General features: G+C 47.8%; 1 protein-coding gene across 2 annotated transcripts; it reads left to right on the forward strand.

Annotated features, from left to right (window-relative positions):
• Window positions 1-317: 317 nt before the first annotated feature.
• LOC122388226 (fibrous sheath CABYR-binding protein-like) lies at window positions 318-20,643 on the forward strand. 2 transcript variants are annotated; one of them, XM_043379107.1, is made up of 9 exons: window positions 318-1,464; window positions 2,006-2,101; window positions 11,157-11,244; window positions 16,669-16,792; window positions 16,992-17,167; window positions 17,848-17,980; window positions 18,330-18,517; window positions 19,522-19,639; window positions 19,946-20,643. In XM_043379107.1, exons 1-9 carry the CDS (start codon window positions 489-491, stop codon window positions 20,114-20,116), a joined length of 2,070 nt encoding a protein of 689 aa, XP_043235042.1. In that variant the 5' UTR covers window positions 318-488; the 3' UTR covers window positions 20,117-20,643. The 2 variants fall into 2 exon arrangements, with proteins under 2 accessions (XP_043235042.1, XP_043235044.1); XM_043379109.1 differs by lacking the exon at window positions 11,157-11,244 and adding an exon at window positions 12,523-12,607.
• Window positions 20,644-22,295: the final 1,652 nt, after the last annotated feature.

Below are 22,295 nucleotides of genomic sequence, written 5' to 3' on the forward strand. Positions count from 1 at the left end.
CGTCCGTTGGGGACATCTAGTAGCGTCAGATAAGCAGTGTTTGAACCCGCTGACAGAGAAGGCCATTATTTCTCCGATAGAGACAACCAGTACCTGTCCGAATAGGACAGCAAGTTTCTGTTCTGTAGAATAGTCAGTATCTGTCCTATACGAGCAGCCACTGTCCGGTGCGAGGACAGCCATTGTCCGGTGCAGGGGGACAGCCGCTGTCCGGAATGGGACAGTCGCTGTCCGGGCAGGGACAGATTTAACCGCCGACCGTCCGGCCGTCCGACCGGCCACTCGCCGCCGCTGACAGTAGCCTGTTGTCACCCAGTGGCAGTGCGTGCCAGCAGGGCTGGTGACCGGCCGCAGACGCCTGAGATCTGAGCCTGCAGTGACCCGGCGTGAGCTGATCTTCTACCACTGTCTGCGGCTAGGCCTGGACGCAGCGTACCTTTCTTCCAGCTCGTCCAGAGGCCTATCGGCCCACAGTTTCTCCGCCCGCGATGGCGGACGCTGAAGAGCCAGCGGCTGCTGCAGCCCCTGCCAGTGCTCCTGCCGTGGGCGAGCCGTCAGAGACAGTAGCAGTGGATGAAGTGGAACCAGCTCCAGCTCAGGACGCTGTGGTCGAAGTGGTGGCTCAAGAAATGGCCGAAGTGGTAGTCGAGGAGAATGCGACACCGATAGAGACCGAGCCGGAGCAGCAGGGTGAGACTACTGACATTCTGGAGCCAGTGGAAGAGCTGCCGCTGGATGACGAGATGGTGGAAATGCTGCCTACCGTCATTGAAGATCCCGAGAATGAGGCAAAGGAGCAGAAGGAGCTCCTGGAAGAGCTGGTTGAGGAAACGGAGGAGAGTGGGGATCAGCCTCAGACAGACGTTGATGACAAACATGAATCCACGCAGGGTGAAGTTCCTGAAACTGATCCGGCGGACATTGCTGCACAATCGACGAGCGAGGTGACAGGAGTAGGACGTGAAGAAGAAGGGAAAACAGACCAGCATGATGCATCGTCTGTCGTGATGACCGACACTACTCCCATTCCCGCCGAAACTCATGATGTTGAAGTGGAAGAAAGCGCAGATGTTGAAAAAGTCACAGTCTCTGAGACTTCCGAAGCGCCAGCGGAAGCTACAGAAGTTACCAAAGCAGACGAAGACAAACCTGACACTATTCAGATGACGGAAGACGAAGTCGCTAGCGCTGAACAAGCGGCGGAGGATGCTCGACAATCGCGAATGGAGCCTCTAGAGGAGACTGAGCCACAGGCAGTAGAGGTCTCAGAGCCCACTGATGTTGCACATGATCCTGCGACAGAGAATGAAGCTCAAGAAGGTGAATTAAAGCCAGTGGAAAAGGCTGATGAGACGACGGACGAAAAGAAGGAAAAGAAGAAGCGAAAGAGGTCAAAGGAAGAAAGGAAAAAGAAGAAGTCTGTCGAGGAAAAAGATGTCGTGCCCGAACAGAAGTCATCTAAACGTGAGTAGAGCCCTATGAACGTGAAATTCCCTGGTGGACCAATTTGGGACCGGATAAATGTTGGTATGGATCAACAGAAACGTGATGCATTAATAGGAAACAGGGAAAGAGCTATTTATTTCCGCTCATATTCTCATCTGACTACGTCTTAAGCCCTCCTGTATGTTGGCGAACCGTTGATAAAATCATATTCACTTCCAACATAAGGCATACTTCCTATGTATGATGGACATTGCACGTTTAAAGGCAGTGTATGAGAGATTCTGCAGTTAATTTTGATGTTGCGCATATATTTTCTCACACCAGTGGATTTCGTTATGTCTAACTCTCTTTCTCACTTTCTCTTTTCTCTCTCTCTCTCCCTCTCTCTCTCTCTCTCTATCTCTCTCTCTCTCTCTCTCTCTCTCTCTCTCTCTCTCTCTCTCTCTCGCTTTCTCTCTCTCTCTCTCTCTCTCTCTCTCTCTCTCTCTCTCTCTCTCTCTCTCTCTCTCTCTCTCTCTCTCTCTCTCTCTCTTTTCCCTCCGTATAACTCATCTTGCAGCCGCTCTATTGCACGTCCGAGGAGGCTTCTCGTGCGGCTGGGTAGGACCGATGCTTCAGCTGCTGGGCACCATGAAGAAACTCGACGAGTTCAAAGGTATTAAAAATGGGCTAATTTGAAGTTACTTTGCTTGCATACCAATCCATTTCAATCTGGTAGCGTTCATGCGGATTTCTGATAGATAGTGCAAACTAAGTGCAATATGTGCTGTAGAGCTTAAAGGGACTATCCCACCTGCTAAAATGTTGTTAAAACCAGTTAAATTGTGCCCGACTTTATAGATTGGATGACCAGGAACACGGTTCTGGCATTTATTTTTCATTAAACATCTTAGGCTTTCCATATTCCAAACACAAACTTTCAAATATGTGACGTCACAGCCCAAAATTACCTCCTTCCCCAGGCCACATTACTGTCAAAAAGCTGATTCTTTTTACTCTGTAGGCACCACAACAAAGTTCGGACCAAGTTTTAAGCGATTTTTCAACGAACAAACCCATTTAAATCAGAATGACTAAACGAGGTGACGTCACACTAACGGTCGCTCCATGTTGAAGATAGGGCCTTGTACAAGGCCCATTTTCAAATGAAGGGAACGAATTTCTTCAACACCAAGAGGCCGCGGGGGTTGCAACCTAGATAGATAGTGGTTTCTGAACCTCGCCGCAAACTTGGCTATCTCAACTCAAACCCCATGTTAAAGATGGGATAGTCCCTTTAAGCATACGCTGATCACAAAAGGAACGTTTTGTTAAAATTTGGCAATTGCGGGTTTCAACGATTCTATGGATTTTTCTTGACCTTTTCAGATTCGTCCAGATTTTCTATTATTTAAAAGATCCTAGCTTTTCAAAGATATTCTCCCACCTAGAAGTTGCATTCTATTTAGCGGTGCCTGACTACAGCTCCCTCCGCTAATCTGTCTGAAAACGGCAACCATTTAGCTGTTCGGCACGTGGCTTGTCATCTTTTATTACTTGTGACTCGTCCTGCATAAAACACATTCGACTTATCTATCTTACTATTTCAACAGGATCCATCTGTTTGTTTGTTTGTTTGTCCGCCACGTCGTGTAGTGGGTTCAATTTAGCCGGCCTACAGGGCAGACGGTATATCGTAGGGGGTTGAAATTTGCACACCTTCTAGGTGACAGAGCGGGTCAGTGCCTTTTCTAGGTTCCGACTCGCTGGGGTGCACGGTTCGCGCGTGGGACGCGCTGGAAGAGCGCCAATGAAATTTTGATCGGTTCGTAGATCTTCATTGAGAGCCGGAGTCGACGACCTTTGTGAGCTAAATGCATGCCGATCGGTGGCGGGTGCCTCGCGTTGGCGGATGGGCAAGTTTTTAATTTGAATAAAAAGTGGCGAGAGAATGTGTTGATTTTCATTCAATGGGAACAGTTTGCGATACGAGTATACAAATGCACTGTGTTTGCCGCAATGCGTCACATTGGTCACAACGCGCCATTTTTGCCGCAACTCGCACAGTTTTGTCAAATATGGTCCGATATGGGTGCAATTTGGTGCCAAGATGCATGCTCAAACAATAGGTACAGATGCGCCGCATTTGCCGCAATGCGCCACATTTGCCACAAAGCGCCATTTCCGACAAAATTGAGTAAGGGCAATGGAATGGCACGAATTATTCTGTGACCTGACATGACCCAGCGGTGTTGGTAGGGGTAGGGGTAGTGGTAGGGGTAGTGGTAGGGGTAGTGTAGTGGTAGGGGTAGGGGTAGTGGTAGTGGTAGGGGTAGTAGTAGGGGTAGGGGTAGTAGTAGGGGTAGTGGTAGGGGTAGGAGTATGGGTAGTAGTAGTGATAGGGGTAGGGGTAGATGTAGTGGTAGGGGTAGGGGTAGGGGTAGTGGTAAGGGTAGTGGTAGTGGTAGTGGTAGGGGTAGGGGTAGTGGTAGGGGTAGTGGTAGTGGTAGTGGTAGTGGTAAGGGTAGGGGTAGGTAGTAGTGGAGGCAAAAGTAGAATAGTGGCCCGTGCTGATCCCATCGGACAAGAGGTGACCTATGTGACCTGGCCTGACCCAAAGTGACCGGGGCTGACCCCTTGACCCCGTATCAGCCAAATTTCATCCAACAAAGCCCTCAGAACAGTTCTTTTTTAAATCTCTTCACATTTCCGTCGATATCTATGCTTCTAGACGACACATCGATTTGAATCGAACACCATTCGAAAGCAAATTGGCTGGTGCCGCAATTTTTTCCTACCACGCAGCAAAGCAAGTGGCGCAGCCGCTTGTCTATATTACTATTTGAGGAGGGTGCGTCTGTCCGTTACCGAGGTCCCGACTTGGTCGTGCTTTGCGTGGACTACAGGCCAGACCGTTGCACCTAGCCCGGTGAAATTTGCACAACTTATAGATCAAGGATGCGCGACGTGCCTTTGAGGGGTCTCAGCTCGATCGGATTGATAGGGATCGCGTGGCGCGTGCTCAAAAAGTGCAAATTCGCGTCATAGACTTTACATGTATAAATCGGCGTGCGAAATCGGGCGAAAACGGCTAATTTTGGCCGACACGGGTCCAGTTCCCGTGCAATATCTTGGTGACCAGGGGTCCGACCGGCACGGGGAAAACAGCATCGTGTACAGAATTGAACGGGCTATTGAATGGTGTGCAATGCAGAGGATAGCACGCGCCACGTGCACCGGAGAGGGCACTTTTATTTGAAAAGTTGCGGTTTTTGAGGGATTTTGGAATTAATTTTATTTTTAGGTGACCGTTAAATGGAGCGAGTTGAATCAACGCCTATTTGCAAGAGAAATGTACCGCCTATCATATAAAAATTGTGAAAAGCTGATTGATCCAAATCAAGGTGGTACAAATCACGGGAGAAAATGGTGTTTGTCAATTTTGTGTCACTTTGTTCATCAAAATGGCTTTGCTCCATGATCTGATGTATCTGGCAATCAAAAATGGCACCGTTGGAAAGAGCATTCAATTCTGACCAAGGTTAAGTCTTCATTTTTGCATGATGAGCAACAGTATTCTTAAAAACGTAAATTTTCCAAACCATTGCATCGTCATTTTTAGAGAAATTCATCGATGGCCCTCAAAAGACTTCACGCCAGTTTTCGAATCATTCTAAAGTAGAACGCATGATAATACGACACGGGCACCTCGATGCGATGTATCTTTTTGTTTCTTACAAAATGCTTGGCCGTCAAAAAGCAATCGAACGAAATGGATATCTACCAACCAAATCGACACAGACCAAATCAATACCCACGGGTCAAAAAATCCCCCCTTTGCGTTGCGGAGCACGCGGGTAACCCTAGTCTATATTACTATTTGAGGTGACGTAGTTTCTGTCTATTACGAAGGTCGCGACATGGTGCTACGTAGCGCGGGTTACAGATCACACCGTTGCACCTACCGCGCTGAAGTTTGCGCAACTTATAGATCAAGGAAGCGCGACGTGCCTTTGAGGGGTCTCAGCTCGATCGGGTCGATAGCGAGCGCGTGGCGCGGGCCCGAAAAGTGCAAATTCGCGTCATAGACTTTACATGTATAAATCGGCTTGCAAAAACGGGCGAAAATGGCCAAATTTGCCCGACACGGGTCCGGTCCCGGTGCAATATCTCGGTAACCGTGGGCCCGACCGGTACGGGGAAAACAGCATCGTGTAGAGAATCGAACGGGCTATCGAATGGTGTGCGGTGCAGGGGTTGGCACGCGCCACGTGCACCGGGGAGGACACTTTCTTTTGAAAAATGGACGTTTTGGACGGATTTTGGAATTTATATTAATTTCAGGTGATCGTCAGACGGAATGAGTTGAAACAGCGCCTATTAGCAATAAAAATGTACCGTCTCTCATGGAAAAATTGTGAAAAGCTAATTGATCAAAAACAATGTGGAAAAAATCGCTGAATTAAATGGTATTTGTCCAAAATGTGCCACTAAATAATTACACGGATTTTGCTGCTTAACCTGATACGTTTGACAATTGAAAATGCTATCATTGGAAAGAGCATTCAATTCTCTCCAAGATCCAATCATCACGTTTGCATGACAAGCAACAGTATTCTTAAAAATATAAATGTTTCAAACCTCTGCAAAACGATTTTTAGTGAAAATTATCTACGCCTTTAATTTGTCATAAAACTACGCGCCTAAATTATAAAGCACATTTGACAGATTCTGAAGTGGAGAGCATGCTTATCAGACACGGGCACCTCGATGCGGTGGATACTTTTTCCACAAACCAAAACGTTTAGCCGTCAAAAAGCAATCGACCGAAATGGATAGATAACCCAACCGACACAAGAACAACCGAACACCCGCCGATCGAAAATATCCCTTTTCGCGTTGCGGAGCACGCGGGTCACCCTAGTCTATATTACTATTTGTGGTGACGTAGTTTCTGTCTATTACGAAGGTCGCGACATGGTGCTACGTAGCGCGGGTTACAGGTCACACCGTTGCACCTACCGCGCTGAAGTTTGCGCAACTCATAGAACAAGGATGGACAACGTGCCTTTGATGGGTCTCAGCTCGATCGGATCGATAGCGAAAAAAGTGCAAATTCGCGTCATAGACTTTACATGTATTAATCGGCTGGCAAAAACGGGCGAAAACAGCCACATTTGCCCGACACGGGTCCGGTCCCGGTGCAATATCTCGGTAACCGTGGGCCCGACCGGTACGGGGAAAACAGCATCGTGTAGAGAATCGAACGGGCTATCGAATGGTGTGCGGTGCAGGGGTTGGCACGCGCCACGTGCACCGGGGAGGACACTTTCTTTTGAAAAATGGACGTTTTGGACGGATTTTGGAATTTATATTAATTTCAGGTGATCGTCAGACGGAATGAGTTGAAACAGCGCCTATTAGCAATAAAAATGTACCGTCTCTCATGGAAAAATTGTGAAAAGCTAATTGATCAAAAACAATGTGGAAAAAATCGCTGAATTAAATGGTATTTGTCCAAAATGTGCCACTAAATAATTACACGGATTTTGCTGCTTAACCTGATACGTTTGACAATTGAAAATGCTATCATTGGAAAGAGCATTCAATTCTCTCCAAGATCCAATCATCACGTTTGCATGACAAGCAACAGTATTCTTAAAAATAGAAATGTTTCAAACCTCTGCAAAACGATTTTTAGTGAAAATTATCTACGCCTTTAATTTGTCATAAAACTACGCGCCTAAATTACAAAGCACATTTGACAGATTCTGAAGTGGAAAGCATGCTTATCAGTTATCAGACACGGGCACCTCGATGCGGTGGATATTTTTTCCACAAACCAAAACGTTTAGCCGTCAAAAAGCAATCGACCGAAATGGATAGATAACCCAACCGACACAAGAACAACCGAACACCCGCCGATCGAAAATATCCCTTTTCGCGTTGCGGAGCACGCGGGTCACCCTAGTTTGTTCCTCTTTAGGCAATCATCCCGAATTATTCCGTTAAAAGTTTAAAATGGATAACATATTTTGTAGCCTATGTAGGTTAACAATCGATGATTTGGTACGATACATAGAAATATCCATATAAGTTTTTTTACTTATGTTTACGCATCGTTGTATGATCTATGTATCACCTAACTGGATAATTACGAAGCATTTTGCCAAGCACTTCCAATGACCCTTATTGATAAAAGAAGTCGATTGATAAGCTTTATGGGTGTGTGGGCGTTGAGGGGGGGGGGGAGACAACGTCTCGTCTTCGCCATTTTGTTTTGCGAACGGGCGGTGAACGGATCTTAATAATTTGGTCCCTCAATCAAGCCTTTCTGTTGTTGCGAAATATAAAGGTTTTGAAATGAGAAAAACTCATCGACATGTGTATGCATTGCTGATAACTCAGAAATTGCTTATCTTATATTTTCTTGTTTGATAAACCAAAACGAAACGCCAGTCACCAGAAAATGAGCCATTTATTAGAGTCATTAGATATCCAAAGATATGTAGGTGTTAATACCATAGTGTTAATACTTTGAGGAACCTTCTGCCTTTGCAGCTCATTGCATCGTGCATTACTTATGCTGTTTCTTGACAAAGGGCTTTCAAAGCAATGGCGCAGAGAGGTAATTGTCAATGAATAAATGACATGTGATTCCCATTCTGCTTTTATTCCAGTGAAATGCAGCATAATAATTATACTTTTGTTAGGATAGATGGGAAATTGTTCAGTGCTACACAGTAGCCAGCACTAATTCCGGACAAACGTGCTCAATTACCCAGTCAGTCGTCGTAGACACCAATGGTCCGTGAAGAACCATTCTGCCTTGCCACCTGACACGACCGGTAGTGCGGTAGGGAACTCAGCAACGACAGTCATGTGTATCGTGCATCAGAAAGCCTTCGAAAAGCTCAGCTTACCATTTGTGTTGGAAATCGGTATATATGTTACGGCCCATTTGAAAACCCGGCCCGTATTAATGCTGCCCGGCCCGCATTAATACTGACCGGAGACCTGGCCCGTATTAATACGGCCCCCGGTCAGCCTTAATGCGGGCCGCCTGGCGGTCAGCATTAATACGGGCCGGGCAGTATTAATACAGCCCACTTTTTTCCTCACGGCCATATGAAAACTCGGGCCATATCAAAGCTAGCCAACTAGTCTCTATTCCATGTCTTGGCAAATGCTGCGTATGCCTGCAGTGGTCTTAAATGTCTTATACTTTTTGACTGTTGGCTAGTAAATGTTTGTTTCGTGGTATCTTCAGCGTATAGACCCACCATACCTTGACCTTACACCATACATGACCTTGACACCCACCATAATGCATTGGTACAACATCATTTTACATGTTCCAGTGTTTAAAACCACAACAAGACTAGAAACACGCAGATAATATGAGCCAACATACGCTGAATTGCGATTCCGGCCAAACATGGTCTCGAGGATCAGGTCACAGGTCAAAGGTCATTTGGGTCAGGGTCATGAAATTTTAGAGCAGGTGTAAAATTGAATAGCTCGAGGGTACTGAAAGTTTCGTCGCGATCGGCCGTTTTTTACGCGAGTTATTCGCAAAAAACGAGGGGGGTCCGTTCGACCCCCCCCCCTTATAAGTGCGAGGGTTAAGTGGAAATCAGTGCTAAAGTCCTCGAATTATGACATTTTCAAAATGAAGTTGCCATACTCTTTATGATCACTAGTTATTAAGATCAGATAATGAAACAGATGCGTGATACGCTGATACTCACTGTCGGTCCTCCAGCGGTAATGGAAGAAATGGGCGCGCGGCAGTGTCGGCACTCCCTGAGGTGACCTTGGTTGGGCGATGTGTTAGACCTGCTTTTATTACCCTGGGCAACGTCTAGATGAACATTGCTGGTTGTCTCTACAAAATTATGATAAACCCTCGTTTGTTTTCTCTAAATGGTGTTTTGAACTATTTTTAACCGCGCCCCGCTGGGCTATTCAGCCATACGCGCCCTGTTGGGGGGGGGGGCAGATTCTGCCCCTCCCTAACTTCCGAACCGATGGTCGTAGAAAGACGGGGAAAACGGCAATCGAAAGCTCTCAACAAGGCAGATCTTAAGAGCCCATTTTTTGCTTAAGCAGGTCAGAGGTCAGGTCAAGGTCAGGTCAAGGGTACAAAATGCAAGTTTCTACAGTATCGGCCTTGCACCGTAGTTGCCGAAGAATGGACTGAGACTGATTGCCCAAAACGTGTTCTTAGACTACCAAGACAATATTCGTTGCATACAATGTCATTCAAAGGTCAAGGTCAAGGTCATGTCAGGTCAGGTCAGGTCACCAAAAACAAAATATAGTAAAGGGCATGTGCGACAAATGTTTTATGGGTCACTTTACTCATAGAATTCAATAGGCACACTCAATAAGTGATATGGACCACCTCTGGATGAATTTCAGGTCGAGGTCAGGTCAAGGTCAGGTCAAGTGAGGTCAAATTTTGAAGTTGGGTTTTAAGGCCTAAAAAGGTGTCTATCTGATGCAGTTTTTCACGGCGAATCGAATGGTGCTATTTTTGTTTCCGTACGAGGTCCAAAACTTCCAAAATAAATCATTTTTCAAAAATTTTGTGTGCCGTGACGTCATAAAATTTTGAATAACTCCCACATTTTTGAACCGATTCTTCCAAAAATTGGTATGTAGGTGCACATAGACCACTTCTCTGACATATATTCCGGTTTTTCGATACACTCAAAATTTTGGATTTTATTATCATTTTCCCAAAAAAATTAGTTTTTTTAAGAAAAAAATTTGGGCCAAAATCCAAAATTTTCAAAAAACCGAGATAGCCATTTGATAGACAAAGTGGAATCACGCATAACCTTTTTTGTTATGTCTTGATTCCTTTAAAAATGAAGATGTTAGCGGCGTTTGAAATTTTGCCGTTTTTGAGGCGAAAATGGCGAACATGACGTCACTAAAACGTCAATTTCTCAAAAAAATTTCCGACGGATTTCGCTCAAATTTTCAGGGAACGTGTCAAGTTGATGCATGATAAGGAACCGAAAGTTTGACGTCGCTGGCATAACGCGTTTAGAAGTTATTGGCGAAAAACGGGAGGAGAGCAGATTCTGCCCCCCCCCCCAGCGGGGCGCGGGTTAATCACGTATAATAGCATCTATTTTCTCGAGCACGTTTTGTTCCATATCATTGCCGAGCACTAGTTTGAACTGCTTGCCCAATTCACTGCCTTTCGATCTGTTCGCTAGTCTCGGGGTATGTGTTCCGGTCTTGTAATCGAATGGTTGCGGGTTCGAGGCGGGGTTGGCGAATATTTACACATGGCGTTCAACTTTTATCAGTAAGCCGCCGTCTATAAAGACATGCTAATGTAATTGATTTTGCAGCAGACGGATAAGTTTTGAAATAAAAGGTGGGCAGCATTCATACTGCCCACCTAAATCGGCCGCATTAATACCGACCGGCAAGGCGGCCCACATTAATGCTGACCGGCCCGTATTAATACGGGCCAGGTCTCCGGTCAGTATTAATGCGGGCCGGGCAGCATTAATACGGGCCGGGTTTTCAAACGGGCCGTAACATATACATATTTCGTGACATGCCATGGGCATTTTAGTGGACGGTCTGATTACTTCAAAACTCATGGCCTTATCTGTTACCATAGTTTGAGAGCTACCATGAAGTATTAAATGAATTGCAGATAAGTACCTATAGGCGTGACTTATGTCCGGAACACCTGTTGACAGTGAACTTCAACCGCCAGTACGAGAATGTGCCTCCAGACGAGCCAGGCGCCGCCACAATCAAGAAGATTATCAGCGCCAAAAAGGCGCAGTGAGTTCTGCTCTCATTTCGCCAAGCATGTGCTTACTAGAGCTTTTTACTCAGCCACCATATTCTGATCTACTGCGCTTCCATGCTTGGCTTGCTTCAGTGCAGTGATAAGACGTTCGGGAGTTTTTTTTTGCGCAGTTTTACACGACTATCACCGCTTGTCTAATGCTTCGCTCCCGCTCTAATTATGCGTGAACACCCCCGCCCAGCTATTCGCCCCAAGTCGAAGGCGCGCTGCCAAGACGCTCTCGCTACGCGACCCAGAACTTGACGTATGCGACAGGTGCGTGTCGACCGCGGTTTTTGGCCGCCGTCTCTGGTCGCCCAGACACGCAGGTGACATCCACACATCCATCTACCGATACTGGAGTTAAAAAACCAAAAACTCCCCGATTCACAGCCACCCGTACAGTGTAAGCAACTCAGAACTGGCTTACACTACATGGTGCACTGTGAATCGCGGATCATATGATTTTTTCTTTAATTTGGTTGCAGAACGCTATCATTGCTTCAGTTCTATCGGATCAATAAGCAAGATTGGCTGAGTACATCTGAAAGACGCCCACAGGCGTGCACTAACAATTTTACGCCACTGAATGGTACTCGCGACGCCCCTCCTTTGGCTCTGGGCCAGCGGGCACCGATTTCATGGTCACCGGTGACGGACAGCCATTTCTGGCACCCGAGGAGCTGACAGCCTACCAACTGACGTCAGCACTTTTTTATTGTCTTAAATTGTTGGCAAGGCAACCTTCTCAGAGCGCTTTTCTTTGATTTAGTTGTTAACTAAAAGATGCGTATTTTCTTCAGGTCCCATTTTAATCTTGGGTTGGCAGTCATCACATCATAGAAGCATTAGAACTATAATTTGCACTATTCATTTTTGTCGAATGAATGATTTCCTGGATCATTTACCATTTTTTTCCCAGAAGTATTGAAAAACAATAGATATTTGGCAGTGGTAACTGGTAATTGTCACAATTCTAAGCAAATGTCATGATAAATTGGAGCGGTAAAATGGAACGCATCTTTCATAATCACCAACAGCGGAAAAAATCCTTGTGCTATTAGATATGAAGATTCGGCGAGGCTGGAATGGTTCTGAGCACATGCGTTTATTGATGCGTGGTAGTCACGACTCAGAACATTGCTGAACATGAGACATGTAAGTTATTCGCTGCTTTTTAGATTTAGTGACATAGATATAGTTTCCTTTCAGCATTGCTGCTTTGCTGTGCAGTGTGCACTGCACTCACCGCACCGCCATCCTGCTTTCAGAATGTCACGGGAAGCGCTACACTCCAAAGGGCAGCGAGCACGGGCAGCGGCCCGAGGCCCTGGATGTCGCGCCCGAGCCAGAGCAGTAAATACGAGAGTTTTTAGACTCCCTCAATTACCGCATTCCTTAGCTGATTCTTGCGAGAACTGTACGCATTCGGTAGTGTATGTACATATTTGGTCATGTTAGTGCCAGTTTTATTTTGTCCACTAGGTAGTGGTTTCAGTTTGATGCATCTTTTATATTCGATACATGTATATAAAGTTATTTAGATAGCAATGTCTGATATAATATATAAATCAATATATAGATACTTTAGATGAAGCTACCATAAACAGCAATTTAACACGCGCAGTGGAAGGGTGGGCGGATTTCGCCCACCCCTCCTGTTTTTCGCCAATAACTCGCGCCGCAAAGACAATATAAGTGTGAAATTCGGCTACTTGTCCAGAATTGAATTGCAGATCTTCTCGTGCAAGATGTAAGAAAATCGGTTCGCAACTTTTCTAGTAATAGCGGTGTAAATTCAAACATCCTGCCGCCGCGGCGGCGCGGCGGCCGGCGCCAGCCGTTACGCGCCGCCTGAATTGTAGACTGTGCCGGGGCGGGAAGGTTCCGTCTTTACATCACGCTCCTCAGTGGCGTATCCAGGGGGGAGGCCAAGAGGCCATGGCCTCCCCCTTTGGCATCAAGCATGCAAGTGGGCCCTTTGGATCACTTGAGTGCAGTGACGTACCCAAGGCGGGCCACGGAGGCCCCGAGGGGCCCCTGGTCACCTGAGGGGCCCCTGGTTATCTGGGGGACCCTTGGCTACCTAAGGGGTCCCTGGTTATCTGACAGGCTCCTGGTTATCTGACAGGCCCCTGGTTATCTGAGGGGCCCCTGGTTATCTGAGGTGGCCCCTGGTTATCTGAAGGAGACCTGGTTACCTGAGGGGCCCTTGCTACGGGTCCTGATTACCTGAGGGGCCCTGGCTATCTGAGGGGCCCCTGGCTACCTAAGGGGCCCCTGGTTATCTGAGGGGCCCCTGATTACCTAAGGGGCCCGTGATTGCCTGAGACCCCTGTTTTTCTGAGGGGCCCCTGGTTACCTGAGGGGCCCCTGGTTATCTAAGGGACCCCAGCTACCTGAGGGGCCTCTGATCTCTTGGGTGGCCCCTGGCCAGTGTCCTGAAGAAACCCTGGTCACCTTAGGGGCCCATGTTTACCCGGGGATTACCTGGTTATATGAAGGGCCCCTGCAGTCACATGAAGGTATTTAGTTACCCGTGGAGCCCCTGGAATAACCGGCCCCGGGTTATCAGAGGGTCCCCTAGTGACCTGGTGGGCCCCTGGTCAATTGAAAGGCCCCTGGTCACCTGAGAGGCCCCTGATCACTTGGATTCAACGGCATAGCCAGGGGCGAGGGGCACGTGTCCGTTATAAGGTTTAGGGTCCCCTCGGGCCCGGGGGACCCTGCGGTACCAATTGGCAGCAGAGGGTTCGCGCTGGCCACGCTTCAACTGGAAAGGACACCACAGGGCTTGTGAGAACACCCCATGGGCTCTAGTGTAGTCACACTTTCTCCAGAAAGGCCCCACGCCGGGTTCTGAGGGACCTTGCCGGCCTCTGAGGGACCTTGCCGGCCTCTGAGGGACCTTGCCGGCCTCTGAGGGACCTTGTCGGCCTCTGAGGGCCGTTGCCGGCCAATGAGGGATCAGCTGTAAGGGCCCCCATACCCGTTTGATATGGCCTCACGGTCCACACCAGTGTTTCTGATGGCCTTCACTGCCACCTCTAAGGGCCCCACACCAGTGCCTCTTAAGGGCTTACTTCGGTGGCTCTGAGAGCCCCCACACCGGCGCCTCCGAGGGCCCTAGGCCAGCGCATCTGACGACCACTTACCAGTGACTCCGAGGGCCTCTTACCGGCCTGTGAGGGTCCCTTGCCGGCCTATGAAGGGCCACCAGTAACTTTCAGGGTCAAACTGCGTCAAACTATCTTAACATGCCATTTGATGGCCCTCATAGGCCAGCGTAGGGCCCTTAGAGGCCAAGGCTGAGCCCCCAGAGACTAGCGTGGAGCCCTCAGAGGTCGCTTTGGCGGCCATAAAGAAGCTTAGACTTGAGCGTGGGACCCTTTGACGCTTGCGTAGAGCCCTAAGGAGCCAGCGCTCAGCCCTCTATGGCCAGCGTGGGACCCTCTAAGGCCATTGTGGGGCCTTCTAAGGCCAGTGTGGGACGCTCTATGTCCAGCATGGGGCCGTCTATGTCCAGCGTTGGGTCTTTTAAGCCCAGAGACATGGGACCTTCTTTGGTCAGATTGAGGTCCATTGGCCACGGAGACCAGCTTGTGGCCCTCTGAAGACAATGTGGAGCCCTTTTAGGCAAGTGTGGGGCCCTCTGTGACCAGCGTGAACCCTCTGAGGCCAGCGTGGGGCCATCTGTCATTTGACTCCAGACTTCAGAAGCTGGTGCTTGGCCAGTCAGAAGCCAGCGCGGGCCTTCATAGGCTGGCGTCGGGCCATTAGAGACCACCTCGAGGGCCTCGGCAGCCACTCTTCAGACCTTATGCATGTTTGGGCCCCTGAGACCCTAAGGTAGGAGTGGCCCTTAAAGGCATGCGTGGGACCCTCAGGGGGCATCATGGGGTTCTAGAGACCGGCGTGGGTTCGAGAGCGGCATAGGGATATCAGAGACTGACTCAAAGGCTCCCAAGAGCCAGCGGGGGGCCCTGTGAGGTTAGCCATAGCATGGGTCTCCTGAGGCCATTATGGGGCCCGGAGGCCAGCGTGGTTCACCCTGTTGCCGGTGTGGGGCTTTCAAAGGCCAGAATGAGCCTTCAGAGGTCGGAGTGAGGCCAATGTGGGCGACATAGAGCCATCAGAGTCTAGATCAGAGCTCAACCCGAGTCGGGCCCTTTTAAAGTTTAGGGTATCAGCCCTCGACCAGAGCAAGACACTAAGAGACTGGCATCTGCCCTTTGAAAAATGTTACAATCTTTAAAAAAATGGCAAAGACATTTTGCTTTTGATGATCTTTAGTGACCCTAGCCGCTAGGGTCACTAAAGATCAGTAGGCATATAGTTTTTTTTGCTTTGGTCGTCGCTAGGGCCTAGCGACGACCAAAGCAAAAAAAAACTTTATGCCTACTGCTGAAAGAAATTGTACGCTACAGAGCTATCGATATCGATGCCTTTTTCACGTTCCAACATTCTATTTTTAGATTGCCGAGTGTGCCTAAAAAGGCTCCCTCACATGGCGAAAGTGGCAAAGAACCGCACCTGGGTGTGAGTTAAGTACGCTACTACTGGGGCCCCTAAGGTAAGGATGGGGCCCCTCGAGCAGGTTTGGCCTCCCCCTTTCCAAGATCCTGGATACGCCACTGACGCTCCTTACCGCTGATTATGCTCGATTCGCGTCAAATTTAGTGAGAAGACTAAGAAATGTACAGGCAATCTTATGGTCAAAGAAATGTGAAAATCGGCCGGTAAAAACTTGAGTTATGAGTGTGCAAACACAAACTTGTGATTTCCGCTTTTCCCGCTACGGCCGATCCCGCTTCAGCCGGCGACATCTTACTCTTATCAGGCTTCTAAGTTCTAACTGCCATATTTATTGTTTGATTAACTAGAAATTCACCATACATACTCATAAATGTATGTTCTTTCGTATAGTGAAAAAGAAAATCGGCCGTTAACTTTTTGAGTTAACGGCGTGTAAACGCAAAAAAAGTCGCTTATACTCGTATGACAGATTTGACCACATTTGACCTCATTTGACCTTGAAGATGTTGACCTAGGGTCATGAAATTCACACACAACAGAGTGACTTAGGGCCCCCACCTACCCTCCAAATTTCGTCTTCCTAGCTCCACTGGGAGCTGAGATCTTGGGGGGGGGGGGCACCATCCGCCCTCCCCCCTTCCACTGGGCGTAGTACTCGCAACCCTTCCACTGCGCGTGTTAATAACATCTGCACTTGCAGTAGTATCATGTAATGCCTTTTTTATTTCCATATTTATTTTCATTTAAGGTTTTATATTCAAATTAAAATAACTCCGCCGTGATACGCGCACACTCATTCCGATTTTAACAACCTTTACCTGCGCCTTGTTATGTTTATAACTCGGAGTTCTGCCCTATCCCTCGCCTTCCCTGCCCGGCAGAGAAGCTGAGCCAGCGGAGGTGCCCAATATTCCCGAGGCGGCCATCCGCGCCCCGCCCGGGGAGGGGTGTCCCCGCTGTGGGGGAGCTGTCTTCGAGGCCGAGCGGATGAAGTCGAGATTCAGGGTCAGTCGCAGAGGGCTATTTATGATAAAAGTGTGCCAAGTAGTGGAGCTAACGCGCATTATAAATGTCTCGTTCCCTAAAAATATTGGTTGGGGTGAAATGTGTAAAAACGAAATATTAGCAATGCAAAATATGTAAGAACAAAAATGTTTTATGTCTTATGTGACTCTTGCTGACTGCATGACTCCGATGTTTGCAGAGCTATCACAAGCCCTGCTTCAACTGTAAGGCGTGCCACAGGATTTTGGACTCGACCCTTGCCTGTGACGGACCCGACAAGGACGTTTATTGCAAGCTGTGCTACGCGAAGAAATACGGACCAAAGGGCTACGGGTTTGGTGGCGGAAAGGCATTCCTTCAGTCGGACATTATTGCGTGAGTTAGCGTCCTCCGATGCCTGTTATTAGTGGATGGAAAATTCAGGTTTACTCATAATGCACGCAAAAGAAAGGTGGAATATGTGATCAATGAGGCGTTAACCATGAACATGTTTTATCGCTCCAGGCTCATGGTATTACTGACTGTTGACTTAGCAACATAACTCATTTGATGATTACTTTCCAGACATGTCCGCGCGACGTCTGTTTGCTAAGAGCTTCAGGTAGTTGTTCAATAATCGTTCATTGTTACATATGTATTAGAAAATAGGGACGCTTCGGCTTACACCCAACACGGTCACGCTCAGGTGTGTTCGCGAAGCATTAGCACAATTGCATTGATCATGTCTAAATCAATATTAGCTGCGTGCTTGTAAAATACGCCAGTGCGCCAGACCTCCCGTGCTTAGGTCATCCAGTAAGGTGGGCATTGGCATGACCTACTCGGGCCTTGATAACGACCTATCAACCATAAACCGGCATCCATTGGCCTGGATGGCGTGCCGCTATCGGATGTAGCAAACTGACCCGGCATTGACACGCGCTCGATCGGCATCACGTAAGTGTCACCCCCTATGAACTGGCACTGACCTGCCATCGACCTGTCGCTTGCCTCACTCTGACCTGTCACTGACCTGACATAGGTCTGTCGCTGACCTCGCCCTGACCCGTTTTTAGGGCCGAGTCACCGCAGAGTAAGCCCGAGTGGGTGAAGCTGGACCGAACCACCATCCGCCCGACCGAGGGCTCTGGCTGTCCGCGCTGCGGAGGAGCCGTCTTCGCTGCCGAACTCATGATGTCAAAGGGTCAGGTCAGTCACCTGTATTTTTGTTCACCTTGGTGCAATGTGCGCAAACTATGATGAATCTGGCGTCGATGGTCGGAATACATAAGCATGAAAAGTCGCTTGTTTTTCATAAATGTCGAATTAATTTGTGTCGCAAAATACCTAAACTAGTCTATTGATTAGTATATATTTATTTATCGATTTATTTATCTACTAATTATTTATCTATTTATTTGTAAAATTTTGCTCGTTGAATAGAGAAAGTGCGAGACGTTCCACCCACAGTTCATTTGAAGCTGTATCACAAAACAAATTTTCGTTGAAACAGTTGGAAGCTTTGGTTATTCTGAAGCAGCTAAATCCCTTCCTATAGGAGTGGCACACTTCGTGCTTCAGCTGCCGCGACTGCAAACGGCCGCTGGACTCGACGATCGCCTGCGACGGTCCCGACTCCGAGATCTACTGCAAGCTCGACTACGCCAAGCGGTTCGGACCCAAGGGGTTCGGCTTCGGGCACACCCTGGTGTCGTTTATGCACGGAGATGAACAGGAGAACGCCGAGTGAGTTCCATATTTCATCTCCTCACAATAGCAGTATTTATTACGGTTTATCGGCTAACGCACCAAACTTGACCAAATCTGCACCAAGTCTCTTTTTCAACAAATATTTTCAAATCATGAACTTTTTCAGTGTTTTGATAAAAGATATTTTTTATATCTTTATAAATATATAAGATATAAAAAATATCTGAGTGTAAAAGAGTCTGTATATTATCAGACCCTTTTGATAAAAGAGTCTGATAATTTGAAAACCAGGTAGGTATGTAAGCAAATGTGCAACTCAAACTGATAACTTCGTAGAAACACAATAAAACTAATTTGACCAAATTTGCGCCAAATCTGCACCAAATGTAAACCAAATGTGAGCCAAATAGCCGCCGTGAGAACGGCTAATATAAACTTCGGGGGGGGGGGCTTATGCCAATTATTTGAGGTGCTACTACGCTTTGTTCTAGCCTTGTTTTACATTTATCAGACATGGTTCCGTTTTGTCACTAAATTACAATTTAATAACTTACTTAGTAGGATTCACAGTACAAAGCCTGTTATCAGAGATATTGCACGCACTCAAGTGTATTAATCCGATCCAATATTATCGCGTCATGCAAGACATGCTTTCTGAAGTTGATGAGCTGGCTGTAAGTATGCTAATGTCAACTGCAAATGTGTGATGTTACGGTCCTATCCCAGTTGCCACTATGCCCCATGATAACACGAAGTCTGCTATTACTTTATTCATTTATGTGTAATGAATGTGGTGCGTTATACATGTTCAAAACAATCTTGCATTCTTATTCAAACCGGTCAAATATCAAATTCAAAGTTGGTAAGGGAAACACATATGGTTGCAAGATTGACGTCTCGTTAACCATTCGTTTGGAGTCGTTGTATATACGATGGCGTACTCGTAATTACTACGCTTGATCGGCGTTTGGCTTGTTACATGCGAACATTCCAAGCAGGAATATGGCCTCCCTCCTTGATTGCAATTACCCTTTCTCCAGAGAGAACGTCCAGCCAGCGGGCCACACGAACATGGGGCCCAAGGCTGCCCCAGGCGAGGGCTGTCCGCGGTGCGAGTTCGCTGTCTACGCTGCCGAAAGGATGCTCCATAATGGCAAGGTAATGCAGCGAACCGGCTTAACCCTCAAATACCAAAGTTGTTCTTTGGAGGCAATGATTGGTGAGGTAAATAATATGTAGCTCAGATATCCAGAGTCTCGCCAATTTGTCATGTCTGATGTCTCTTTCTTAGTTTTGCCATTATCCACTCCATTTCGCGCTTCGTTATCCTGTCATTATCCTCTCCAACTCCCTCCCCGCAATCCCTTTATAACACCTTGTTATCCTTGTCACCTTGTTATATGTCAAAATCATCACGGGAGCCGCAAATGACCGCTGTATCCCGTCGCCACTCTCTGTCGACAGGCCTACCATCGACACTGCTTCAGCTGCGTCCAGTGCAGCCGCGGGCTGGACTCGACCAACACGTGCAGCGGGCCGGACCACGAGCTGCTCTGTCGCACGTGCTATGGCAAAATGTACGGCCCGCACGGCGTGGGCTTCGGCCAGGGGGCCGGCGTGCTCAGCATGGGCTAAACTGGCGGAGGAAAGGAGCTGGGATGGACAGCTAGCACATGGATGGGATGAGGCGACAGAGAAAACAACCGGAACGGACATGGATGTGCTGAATTGGCAGAGAGGAAACTGTAGTTGACGGTACACGACGTTGTCGATGTCATGGTGTAACAAGCATTATCGCAATATTGAGTAAGATGGAAATTAGTATTAAGCTGGCGTTGCATGCTTCAGTTTCATTGCAATTGCATGACAATGCGATGCTATCATTTAGAGACAGCGAATTTTGTGGTAAATGACATCAATGTTGAAATGAGATGACATCAAACGAAGCTAATGCTTCACCCTGCTATAGACAATGCATGACAATGCACACCTTGTAGCTAAGAATGCTGAATTTGTCGGAGATCGCGGTGTCCAGGCGATACCTCGGGACACACAGGATCAAGCTGTTGCCTTTTTTTTGCGTTGGTGACTGGAAATATGGCCACGAGGTTTTATCTTCCTGTTGATAAGTATGGCAATAAATGATGGTCTGAAAACATCAACGAATCTCGAGTTTTCCCGTACACGCGACGAATGACGCCTTAGAGTATGATAGTGACATTGAATACATATTGCAGCATACCTACCTTTTGACATTAAATTGAAATTCAGTGCACAACTGAGGCTGAAAGAGTATTGTGAACATTTACTTGTTCCAATGGATCTATTTCATGTGTTTTACTATTTTCCGTTCATTATATACCAGTATAACGCCTTTTGGGGCGACTAACGGAGCGAGCGAGAGGGTGAGCCTTGCACGTGCGAAATTTCGACGAGGTACCTCCAGCTGACTTGTGCACGGCACCCTACTAACCGGTCTCTAGCGATGTGCCAAATTTGAGTACAACCGGCCCAGCCGTTCTCGAGATCTGGAAGCGGCACCCTGCACGTGCGCACGTGCAAAATGGGTCCCAACTGAGTTTTGCACGGCACCCTACTAACCGGTCCCTAACCATGTGCCAAATTTGAGCGCCATCGCACGGACGGGCCGCGCGCCAGCTTAGGGCGAATTTAATCAAGAAAGTGACTTTCGAAAATCTGCTTGAAATATGGCTGAATGTATAGGAAATTGCCTGAATTTTATGAAACCACCTGAATTTTACACATATGGCAACTTTTAGGGGGTGATTTGACTACTCAAAGTGGACAAATTGTTGGCCTTCTCATATCCTACCGATTTGCGGGCAAGAACGCGACTTTTGTAACGCAAGTTTACATAGTGTAATACATATTGAATTGATATAAATCATACACCATTGTTCTTCCCAATGTCTCTAAAAAACGATAGGATAACTTGCAATACTGGCTGACCTATCGTCTGCACGTTACGACTGATAGAATCAAACCAATACATGCATAGCGTTTTCATAACGATGTTTCATGAAAACCGAAGATTTCAACAACTACCGCCGTTTGCCGCCACGTCAGATCTAGCATGATTGCAATTTGCCAGCATTTTTTGACTTGGCCCGACCTTTTTTTCCTGCTCGAACTTGCTCGCCTCACCGGTAGCTCGAGTTTAAACATGACCGACCGACGGCACGCCGCTCGGCCATGACCCAGCCGCGCGCCGTGACCTGACCTGGGGGCGGACGGTGCGTGACCCGACAGGATCCGGAATGACGTGTGGTTTTTAGTCCCGCCCATTGAGTGATGTCACTGTCTACAGCAGCCAATCATCGAGCCTGTTATTATGGGTCAGGATGTGTGTCAGCTAGTCATTGGGTGGCAAATGTATCGTAACCTATTTCGAGAGTATGAAATAAGTCCTCTTTGGCCACGATGATTTCGATTATTGGTACCTGATCATTCCTGTCCCGTACTGCTGCTTTCCGTACACCCGGCTGAGGTGCAGGAGGCCTTCAGGACCAGGATGGGGCTGCGCGTGGACGAGCCGCGGGCAGGAGGCAGTGGCAACTCCAACGACGGCAACACCGCCCGCCGCGCCTTCCGCTCACCGACCGAGTTCGCGGCCTCCACCAGCGTCGACCAGGAGCTGATCGACCGGGTCGGCACGGTGCTGCAGGCTGTCAGCTGTCTGCACCGACTGGACATCGACGCTCTCTCCGCGTACTGCCGCCGCACGGCTGAGCTGTACGTGGAGAGGTACATGTCCACCACGCTGCACAAGCTGCTGAGCCACTCCGCGGCCGTG

This window comes from Amphibalanus amphitrite, unplaced genomic scaffold (genome assembly GCF_019059575.1).
Source record: "Amphibalanus amphitrite isolate SeventyFive unplaced genomic scaffold, NRLGWU_Aamphi_draft 000313F_arrow, whole genome shotgun sequence".
Lineage (NCBI taxonomy): Eukaryota > Metazoa > Arthropoda > Thecostraca > Balanomorpha > Balanidae > Amphibalanus > Amphibalanus amphitrite.